Source organism: Watersipora subatra, chromosome 3, assembly GCF_963576615.1.
Source record: "Watersipora subatra chromosome 3, tzWatSuba1.1, whole genome shotgun sequence".
Lineage (NCBI taxonomy): Eukaryota > Metazoa > Bryozoa > Gymnolaemata > Cheilostomatida > Watersiporidae > Watersipora > Watersipora subatra.
Genome location: NC_088710.1, coordinates 58,601,612 through 58,613,673, shown reverse-complemented (window position 1 = coordinate 58,613,673; position 12,062 = coordinate 58,601,612). Strand labels below are relative to the sequence as shown.

Genomic DNA, 12,062 nt, shown 5'->3' with positions numbered 1-12,062 from the left:
GGTTCTTTGTTTAATGGTGTCCGGATTCTTCGAAGTAACGATATAAAAAGTAGAAAAAATTGTTCAAATTTGCGATGGTAGATGAAACTTTGAAAGCAATGCCATAGAAATATCTACTAACTGCCTCAGGCTAATAGTAGTTTTTTGTTTACCGTGGTCCTAATACTTCGAAGGACATGCGTACAAAACCCGGTTAGCAAGTTTTGGACCAAAGGTTACGTTTATTGTGAGCAAAACTTTTACGCGATGCATTAGTGCTAAATGCAGCGCGTGAAAGTTTTGCTGTCAAAAAAACTGTTTGGACGCTAATGTCGACTAGTTCGACAGTGCAGAAGAAGAGTTGAGGCTAAAAGATATTGTTGAAGGTATTCGACTACTAGAAGATGTTCGTTCCATCGAAAGCAACAATCAGAACGCAGTTATCCGAGCAAATGATGCAAATATTTTCGTATCAAAACATTAATTTTTTTTCTGTATGCAATATAAGTATGGTTCGTTTATGTCACTTGTTCACGAATATATATTTGTATCATTTGATAGATTATTGCTGAACACCTTATAAATATGCAGATTTATTGCATGTTATTTAATAGCATCCTTGCGGCTATCTCAACACAGCTTACAATGAATCGATGCTCATAACTCCACATCTAGTGCACATAAAAAGCTAGTTTCGGCTGCAAACTGTAGTGAAAATACCAGTGAGTGCAATGAGCTTTTATTCAACAATGTTAAATATAAATACAAAATAAAAACATTTCAAATTTAGAATGAAACAAAAACTAAAAATGCCAACAAATTGCGAAGAAGGACACAGGCTATGTCATTGCAGGTCAATTGCAAGCAATAGATATCAACTGGTGAAGATATTTCTCGGTTTTTTGATGCGCCCTTATTAAGAGATGTTTGACAAGTTGGAGGTAAGTTAGCAGATTTATTGCATTCAAAATGTTTAATATCGGTCCACCAGAAAAAGAGGGCAAAATATACTCGACATTCGCTTCGCCCGTATTAGGGCTAAATTTATCTTCCGAAAATTCTGACGAGCTATTTGTAAAATGGACTGCCAGCCTCTATTTGAACGCCGCCACTATAAAGGAAAGGTTGAAAAATAGAGCGCCATGGCGTTCAATTAGAGGTTTTACGGTATATATACCGTACTTTTCGGACTATAAACCGCACCCCTATATAAGCCACATCTGCTTTATTTTCCAAAAACTGATAATAAAACAATACATAGGCCGCACCTTTGTATAGGCCGCAAAACTTAGGACGGTGCTTTTTAACACGGCAGCAACTTTGCCGTTTAAAACGGAACAGTGTCTAACGGCACTGTTTCGTATTAAGCGACGCTTTTTAACCTAGTGCCTAACGGAACAGTATCGTTAGGCATTGTTTCGTATTTTCTTTCATCGCTAAAGGCGCACTAACCGTAGATTATGGTTAATGCGCCCTAGCGGTCAAAGAAAAAGCCACAGAATAACCGCACCCTTATATAAGCCGCATGGCTCAAATCATCAGAAAAAAGTAGCGGCTAATAGTCCGAAAAGTATGGTAGATGACTTTAGTATCCAGTTTGTCAATAAACCTTTCAAGCAGCTTACTTCATTATTATTTGAGCCTATACTTGGATCTGACTTCATTAAAATGTTATTCATTTGGGCATACAACAATTATGCATCTTTATGCTCATAGTATTTAAACATGATTTATAATAAAGTAACTAACACATTGCTGATTTTCCAAATGTTGCAATAGAAGATTATGGGTATGATAGTGGCATGTACGAAGGACTAAATTCTGCACCAAAATCTAACTAAATACATTTAGCCTAGCAGCCATTAGACAAATAGTGAAATATTTTCACCAATCTTTAATAATCCTTAGGGAGGTTCTTTGAGGGCCAAACAAATATACATTGAATAGAATGTCCCAAAACATAAATGAAGTTGTCTGCTACCAATGCCTTTCATGCAAGCAGGATTTTTGTTGTTTCGATACCTCCATTAGTAAGAGACACTATTAACATAGACCAGGGGAAGGATATGAAACTTTTACCTCTTCCACATATCAGTCCTCTGAAAGGTGTGTAGGAGCAGTCACAGATGAATTGGTTATACAACTCCTGACAGTTTCCACCATTAAGACATGGATTTTCATCACATTTACCAACACAACCTGTAATATGTGAGATGACTGATCAGACAGAGGTTATAACCTGAATAACAAATGTAATTCCATGGCATCGAACTGAATACGATACACTATGTTCTTAAGTGATCATTCGGTACCTCACGCCTGACTTTACACTCCCTCAGTGTATAAAGGATTTGTCAACAACGCAATTCTACCATACTGGACACTGGGGGAGGGGTAACCATAAACCTCTACCATACTGGACACCGGGGAGCGATAACCATGAACTTCTACCATACTGGACACTGGGGGAGCGATAACCATGAACTTCTACCATACTGGACACCGGGAGAGCGATAACCATAAACTTCTAACATACTGGACACTGGGGGAGGCGTTTGAGAGGGGTTTCATTCATCTGAAGCCTCGATTGGAGGCTGGGAAAAGAGATCGCATCATATGGCATTCGAACTCGTGACAGTCAACATGGTAGACCATCACCGTAACAGGTGCGCCAACCAACCACTGGCATTCCAGAATAATTGTACGTATTGTTATTACACCTGATGATCTTTCACAGCACACTAGACTGCCTGGGTACTATTATATATTAAAAGTAGGGGGATAGTAGCGGTACCCATATTTATAACTGTTTACAGTCAGAACTGGTCCCCATTAACTGATACGTGAGAGCTCCTGCAAGTGAATGCTATGAGGAATTATAACCTGTAAAACAGATATTAGTGTGAGGCCAATGTGAAGTATTTTGGCTCTTATCTCAAAGGAGCCTTTAATCATACCTAGTTCAAGGCCATAACTGTAACGAGGATCATTCTTGACCTTATCGTAAAGATCCAGCGTTTCCCCATTGAGCTGAAGGGAAGTCATGCATCCGACATAGCCATCGGTGAAGTCGGAGGTGGCACCTACTATGAGTGGTTCATTGAAATCGAACAGCAGGTAGCTCACACCAAGAGGGTGAGTCATCACGTTCTGAAATAGATTTAGTCACAATGATATGCTAAAGATGCTTATTTGCAAATACACAGAATGATAAAAACAGAGCACTGCAACTAATTGGCAGTACCTAGGTAGAAAAAACCTAGAATAGATGTGTGGCCCAAAGAGAACAAAGAGAACACGGGAAGGGTGTAAGACCAATTACGAGGTAAGCAAGTGAAAGAGATGTGTAATGCTTTAAGACCTTACAGGTGAGAACTCATCAACTTGTAGAAGGGCTTCTTTTCTGTTTCTCTCAGCATAGACTGTATGCCACTGGTTATCATTGAGTTTGAATGATGTATCAACAGTGACAGCCTGAATACCGTAGCCTGCCTTGAACCTGAATGAGACAGCTGTGGAGGCTGCAAAAGAAATGCTAATGAAATCAAATATGGAACAAATAGCATCAAATCGTAGCATCAATTTGGCTTCCCAAATTCACATTGCTGGCCAGAACCAGCTGATTAAATACAGTATGAAATATATTGGCTGATTTCTGTAAACTTAATCCTACAAGTGCCAACTAGCTGAAGCAGACAAGAATGTTTCTTTTCAAACTGAAGCCAATCAAGTAATGCCACACATTCCTGCAATGATAAACTTGTACTATTTTCAACACCCACTATATAATGTATTCCTTTATACAGCATCTGAAAGTACGACCAATACTTAGATCACGTTTTTATAATGATGCAAATGACGATATAATCAGATGGTACCAATAAAACCTTCAGCACACATTAGGAAACACTACTATAGAAAATCATTGTATCATGGAAGATTGATATCAAAGATGGCCTTGACGACTTACTGACAAGTTTGATAATATCAAAGATGGCCTTGACAACTTACTGACAAGTTTGATTGATATCAAAGATGGCCTTGACAACTTACTGACAAGTTTGATAATATCAAAGATGGCCTTGACGACTTACTGACAAGTTTGATAATATCAAAGATGGCCTTGACAACTTACTAACAAGTTTGATAATATCAAAGATGGCCTTAACAACTTACTGACAAGTTTGATAATATCAAAGATGGCCTTGACAACTTACTGACAAGTTTGATAATATCAAAGATGGCCTTGACGACTTACTGACAAGTTTGATAATATCAAAGATGGCCTTGACAACTTACTGACAAGTTTGATAATATCAAAGATGGCCTTAACAACTTACTGACAAGTTTGATAATACCAAAGATGGCCTTGACAACTTACTGACAAGTTTGATAATATCAAAGATGGCCTTGACAACTTACTGACAAGTTTGATAATATCAAAGATGGCCTTGACAACTTACTGACAAGTTTGATAATATCAAAGATGGCCTTAACAACTTACTGACAAGTTTGATAATATCAAAGATGGCCTTGACAACTTACTGACAAGTTTGATTGATATCAAAGATGGCCTTAACAACTTACTGACAAGTTTGATAATATCAAAGATGGCCTTGACAACTTACTGACAAGTTTGATTGATATCAAAGATGGCCTTGACAACTTACTGACAAGTTTGATAATATCAAAGATGGCCTTGACAACTTACTGACAAGTTTGATAATATCAAAGATGGCCTTGACAACTTACTGACAAGTTTGATAATATCAAAGATGGCCTTGACAACTTACTGACAAGTTTGATAATATCAAAGATGGCCTTGACAACTTACTGACAAGTTTGATTGATATCAAAGATGGCCTTGACAACTTACTGACAAGTTTGATAATATCAAAGATGGCCTTGACAACTTACTGACAAGTTTGATCTCAATGAAATCCTCCACACCAGACCTGTAAACCATCACACCATTCTCTGCAGTCGTCTTAAATCGGAAGCTTATGTCCCAAGTGCTCAACTCGGATGAGTCGCGTGACCAGAAAGTATCAAATCTTATGACAGAATCAGTCTTGCGGAAGGTCACCGGCTGATCGAAATAACCTACCAGCAAAGTTTATGTAGATAATAACCTACCAGCAGAGTTTATGTAGATAATAACCTACCAGCAAAGTTTATGTAGATAATAACCTACCAGCAGAGTTTATGTAGATAATAACCTACCAGCAGAGTTTATGTAGATAATAATCTACCAGCAAAGTTTATGTAGATAATAACCTACCAGCAGAGTTTATGTAGATAATAACCTACCAGCAAAGCTTATGTAGATAATAACCTACCAGCAAAGTTTATGTAGATAATAATCTACCAGCAAAGTTTATGTAGATAATAACCTACCAGCAAAGTTTATGTAGATAATAACCTACCAGCAGAGTTTATGTAGATAATAACCTACCAGCAAAGTTTATGTAGATAATAACCTACCAGCAGAGTTTATGTAGATAATAACCTACCAGCAGAGTTTATGTAGATAATAATCTACCAGCAAAGTTTATGTAGATAATAACCTACCAGCAGAGTTTATGTAGATAATAACCTACCAGCAAAGCTTATGTAGATAATAACCTACCAGCAAAGTTTATGTAGATAATAATCTACCAGCAAAGTTTATGTAGATAATAACCTACCAGCAGAGTTTATGTAGATAATAATCTACCAGCAAAGCTTATGTAGATAATAATCTACTAGCAAAGTTTATGAAGATAATAACCTACTAGCAAAGTTTATGTAGATAATAATCTACCAGCAAAGTTTATGTAGATAATAACCTACCAGCAAAGTTTATGTAGATAATAACCTACCAGCAAAGTTTATGTAGATAATAACCTACTAGCAAAGTTTATGTAGATAATAACCTACCAGCAGAGTTTATGTAGATAATAATTTACCAGCAAAGTTTATGTAGATAATAACCTACTAGCAAAGTTTATGTAGATAATAACCTACCAGCAAAGTTTATGTAGATAATAACCTACCAGCAGAGTTTATGTAGATAATAACCTACCAGCAAAGTTTATGTAGATAATAATCTACCAGCAAAGTTTATGTAGATAATAACCTACCAGCAAAGTTTATGTAGATAATAACCTACCAGCAGAGTTTATGTAGATAATAACCTACCAGCAGAGTTTATGTAGATAATAACCTACCAGCAAAGTTTATGTAGATAATAATTTACCAGCAAAGTTTATGTAGATAATAACCTACTAGCAAAGTTTATGTAGATAATAACCTACCAGCAAAGTTTATGTAGATGATAACCTACCAGCAGAGTTTATGTAGATAATAACCTACCAGCAAAGTTTATGTAGATAATAACCTACCAGCAGAGTTTATGTAGATAATAACCTACCAGCAAAGTTTATGTAGATAATAATTTACCAGCAAAGTTTATGTAGATAATAACCTACTAGCAAAGTTTATGTAGATAATAACCTACCAGCAGAGTTTATGTAGATAATAACCTACCAGCAAAGTTTATGTAGATAATAATCTACCAGCAAAGTTTATGTAGATAATAACCTACCAGCAAAGTTTATGTAGATAATAACCTACCAGCAAAGTTTATTATGTAGATAATAACCTACCAGCAGAGTTTCTGTAGATAATAACCTACCAGCAAAGTTTATGTAGATGATAACCTACCAGCAAAGTTTATGTAGATAATAATCTACCAGCAAAGTTGATGTAGATAATAATCTACCAGCAAAGTTTATGTAGATAATAATCTACCAGCAAAGTTTATGTAGATAATAACCTACCAACAGAGTTTATGTAGATAATAGTCTACCAGCAAAGTTTATGTAGATAATAACCTACCAGCAGAGTTTATGTAGATAATAACCTACCAGCAGAGTTTATGTAGATAATAACCTACCAGCAAAGTTTATGTAGATAATAATTTACCAGCAAAGTTTATGTAGATAATAACCTACTAGCAAAGTTTATGTAGATAATAACCTACCAGCAGAGTTTATGTAGATAATAACCTACCAGCAAAGTTTATGTAGATAATAATCTACCAGCAAAGTTTATGTAGATAATAACCTACCAGCAAAGTTTATGTAGATAATAACCTACCAGCAAAGTTTATTATGTAGATAATAACCTACCAGCAGAGTTTCTGTAGATAATAACCTACCAGCAAAGTTTATGTAGATGATAACCTACCAGCAAAGTTTATGTAGATAATAATCTACCAGCAAAGTTGATGTAGATAATAATCTACCAGCAAAGTTTATGTAGATAATAATCTACCAGCAAAGTTTATGTAGATAATAACCTACCAGCAGAGTTTATGTAGATAATAGTCTACCAGCAAAGTTTATGTAGATAATAACCTACCAGCAGAGTTTATGTAGATAATAACCTACCAGCAAAGTTTATGTAGATGATAACCTACCAGCAAAGTTTATGTAGATAATAATCTACCAGCAAAGTTGATGTAGATAATAACCTACTAGCAAAGTTTATGTAGATAATAACCTACCAGCAAAGTTTATGTAGATAATAACCTACCAGCAGAGTTTATGTAGATAATAACCTACCAGCAAAGTTTATGTAGATAATAATCTACCAGCAGAGTTTATGTAGATAATAATCTACCAGCAAAGTTTATGTAGATGATAACCTACCAGCAAAGTTTATGTAGATAATAACCTACCAGCAGAGTTTATGTAGATAATAACCTACTAGCAAAGTTTATGTAGATAATAACCTACCAGCAAAGTTTATGTAGATAATAACCTACTAGCAAAGTTTATGTAGATAATAACCTACTAGCAAAGTTTATGTAGATAATAACCTACTAGCAAAGTTTATGTAGATAATAATCTACCAGCAAAGTTTATGTAGATAATAACCTACCAGCAGAGTTTATGTAGATAATAACCTACCAGCAGAGTTTATGTAGATAATAACCTACCAGCAGAGTTTATGTAGATAATAACCTACCAGCAAAGTTTATGTAGATAATAATCTACCAGCAAAGTTTATGTAGATAATAACCTACCAGCAGAGTTTATGTAGATAATAATCTACCAGCAAAGTTTATGTAGATAATAACCTACCAGCAAAGTTTATGTAGATAATAATCTACCAGCAAAGTTTATGTAGATAATAACCTACCAGCAAAGTTTATGTAGATAATAACCTACCAGCAGAGTTTATGTAGATAATAACCTACTAGCAAAGTTTATGAAGATAATAACCTACTAGCAAAGTTTATGTAGATAATAACCTACCAGCAGAGTTTATGTAGATAATAACCTACTAGCAAAGTTTATGAAGATAATAACCTACTAGCAAAGTTTATGTAGATAATAACCTACCAGCAAAGCTTATGTAGATAATAACCTACCAGCAAAGTTTATGTAGATAATAACCTACTAGCAAAGTTTATGAAGATAATAACCTACTAGCAAAGTTTATGTAGATGATAACCTACCAGCAAAGTTTATGTAGATAATAATCTACCAGCAAAGTTGATGTAGATAATAATCTACCAGCAAAGTTGATGTAGATAATAATCTACCAGCAAAGTTTATGTAGATAATAATCTACCAGCAAAGTTTATGTAGATAATAACCTACCAGCAGAGTTTATGTAGATAATAGTCTACCAGCAAAGTTTATGTAGATAATAACCTACCAGCAGAGTTTATGTAGATAATAACCTACCAGCAGAGTTTATGTAGATAATAACCTACCAGCAAAGTTTATGTAGATAATAATCTACCAGCAGAGTTTATGTAGATAATAATCTACCAGCAAAGTTTATGTAGATGATAACCTACCAGCAAAGTTTATGTAGATAATAACCTACCAGCAGAGTTTATGTAGATAATAACCTACTAGCAAAGTTTATGTAGATAATAACCTACCAGCAAAGTTTATGTAGATAATAACCTACTAGCAAAGTTTATGTAGATAATAACCTACTAGCAAAGTTTATGTAGATAATAACCTACCAGCAAAGTTTATGTAGATAATAATCTACCAGCAAAGTTTATGTAGATAATAATCTACCAGCAAAGTTTATGTAGATAATAACCTACTAGCAAAGTTTATGTAGATAATAACCTACTAGCAAAGTTTATGTAGATAATAACCTACCAGCAAAGTTTATGTAGATAATAATCTACCAGCAAAGTTTATGTAGATAATAATCTACCAGCAAAGTTTATGTAGATAATAACCTACCAGCAGAGTTTATGTAGATAATAACCTACCAGCAGAGTTTATGTAGATAATAACCTACCAGCAGAGTTTATGTAGATAATAACCTACCAGCAGAGTTTATGTAGATAATAATCTACCAGCAAAGTTTATGTAGATAATAACCTACCAGCAAAGTTTATGTAGATAATAATCTACCAGCAAAGTTTATGTAGATAATAACCTACCAGCAAAGTTTATGTAGATAATAACCTACCAGCAGAGTTTATGTAGATAATAACCTACTAGCAAAGTTTATGAAGATAATAACCTACTAGCAAAGTTTATGTAAATAATAACCTACCAGCAAAGTTTATGTAGATAATAATCTACCAGCAAAGTTTATGTAGATAATAACCTACCAGCAAAGTTTATGTAGATAATAACCTACCAGCAGAGTTTATGTAGATAATAACCTACCAGCAGAGTTTATGTAGATAATAACCTACTAGCAGAGTTTATGAAGATAATAACCTACTAGCAAAGTTTATGTAGATAATAACCTACCAGCAGAGTTTATGTAGATAATAACCTACTAGCAAAGTTTATGAAGATAATAACCTACTAGCAAAGTTTATGTAGATAATAACCTACCAGCAAAGCTTATGTAGATAATAACCTACCAGCAGAGTTTATGTAGATAATAACCTACCAGCAGAGTTTATGTAGATAATAACCTACTAGCAGAGTTTATGAAGATAATAACCTACTAGCAAAGTTTATGTAGATAATAACCTACCAGCAGAGTTTATGTAGATAATAACCTACTAGCAAAGTTTATGAAGATAATAACCTACTAGCAAAGTTTATGTAGATAATAACCTACCAGCAGAGTTTATGTAGATAATAACCTACTAGCAAAGTTTATGAAGATAATAACCTACTAGCAAAGTTTATGTAGATAATAACCTACCAGCAAAGCTTATGTAGATAATAACCTACCAGCAAAGTTTATGTAGATAATAACCTACTAGCAAAGTTTATGAAGATAATAACCTACTAGCAAAGTTTATGTAGATAATAACCTACTAGCAAAGTTTATGTAGATAATAACCTACCAGCAAAGCTTATGTAGATAATAACCTACCAGCAAAGTTTATGAAGATAATAACCTACTAGCAAAGTTTATGTAGATAATAACCTACTAGCAAAGTTTATGTAGATAATAACCTACCAGCAAAGCTTATGTAGATAATAACCTACCAGCAAAGTTTATGTAGATAATAACCTACTAGCAAAGTTTATGAAGATAATAACCTACTAGCAAAGTTTATGTAGATAATAACCTACCAGCAGAGTTTATGTAGATAATAATTTATCAGGAAAGTTTATGTAGATAATAACCTACCAGCAAAGTTTATGTAGATGATAACCTACCAGCAAAGTTTATGTAGATAATAACCTATGTAGATAATACAAGCTGTAGACAAGTCTAGAGTGAATGTAAGCACAAATGTGCATTACCATTGGAATTAACCAGAGCGATAAAATCAATTGAAGCATTGTTACTATTTATTACAGGTGAGAGTAGAAGTCTTACGCAATGAAAATGCTTTATGCATTGAAGTTGTTTGCTCACGAGCGTATAAATGAGCGAGATGAACAAACTCCGCATAAGTAAAAATTTTCTTTGAGTTAAGACACATCTTTTGGTAGTAGCTTTTGGATGGGCATACAAAATAAAAGCAAAATTCTCAGCAGAGACATTCAATTATTAAACGCATCTACGATTCTCTTAAACTCACCAGTCCTAAAGAAATGTCAAGGCCACAACCTCATCGGGTAATTGATACTTACGATCTCCAGAACACTTAAGATAGCCGAGGGTATGCCAGCCTCTCTTTGGATCATAAAGTGACCCGGTGTCGCCGAACCGAAGCTCTAGCACAGGCAGATGGTCCTTATGCTTGAGCAAACCTGAGTCCGTAATGCCTTGCTGGGGCAGACCGGCATCACAGTTGCACCGCGGCTCTCCAACGTTACAATCACCTGTGAGAAGAAGCCAGAGGTGCGCTAGTCAAGTATCGCAGTATATATTGTTCTGAATTCGATACGCTAATATCTTCAACTATAAATCAGAACAACTAACTAACAATTTAGTTTACCTTTCAATCCACAAGCACATTTATGGGTGCCTGGAGCTGAACCACCCCAGTAGTAGTTATTTTGATAGTTTCGGCCAATCCACCAGCCATATGCCTCATAGACCTGTCCAGTCTCTACAAGACAAACGTACGGTGTAGGTCTCATGTCATACTGGATAAGCGTGTTCATACATAGGTGTAGTTTATGCAGGAAGCATAACAGCTTTTGAAATTAGGTAAAACAACTCGGAGTTGAAACCAAAATGAATACCAGTTAAGACAAAAGACTGCACTGACCAGGTGCTGTACCATCCTCGCTGCCATCTGATACAGGGTTCTCGCTGCTGCCAGGATTCTGGAGGAGTCGTGAACTCTCGCATCTGTAAGTGATCTGCTGCTCACACTCAGTCGCTCTGTGGACAAGTTGATCAATCTGTGTAAGGTTGGCTGCATAGTTGATAATACGAGAGTAAGAACCAGGGGACTGCTTGCCATCCACCATCACCTCGTGCATCGAGTCATGATAAAGGCGTGTTTCAACCATTCCAGTATCCTCTACAGAGTAATCGGAGAGAAAATATTATGTAAATAATACAACATAAATAAAATTTCTACTGGAGAAGAAATATTATGTGTATCGACTAATAAGAGATATCTATTCATTAATTACATGAGAATTGTCAATGTTGTCTATTTGCAACTGGTGGGATAATAACCCCGCATC

The 12,062-nt window shown here is 35.1% G+C and overlaps 1 protein-coding gene across 1 annotated transcript in view; it reads right to left on the bottom strand.

The window, feature by feature from the left end:
- Window positions 1–12,062, bottom strand: part of LOC137390073 (neurexin-4-like) — a 31,491-nt gene that overhangs the window by 6,484 nt on the left and 12,945 nt on the right. Inside the window, exons 13-19 of the mRNA XM_068076315.1 lie at window positions 11,636–11,893; window positions 11,360–11,473; window positions 11,052–11,243; window positions 4,897–5,082; window positions 3,346–3,500; window positions 2,937–3,129; window positions 2,059–2,178 (exon numbers count right to left, since the gene is read on the bottom strand). Coding sequence (XP_067932416.1) covers window positions 2,059–2,178; window positions 2,937–3,129; window positions 3,346–3,500; window positions 4,897–5,082; window positions 11,052–11,243; window positions 11,360–11,473; window positions 11,636–11,893 — 1,218 coding nt within the window. The remainder of the gene's footprint in view (window positions 1–2,058; window positions 2,179–2,936; window positions 3,130–3,345; window positions 3,501–4,896; window positions 5,083–11,051; window positions 11,244–11,359; window positions 11,474–11,635; window positions 11,894–12,062) is intronic.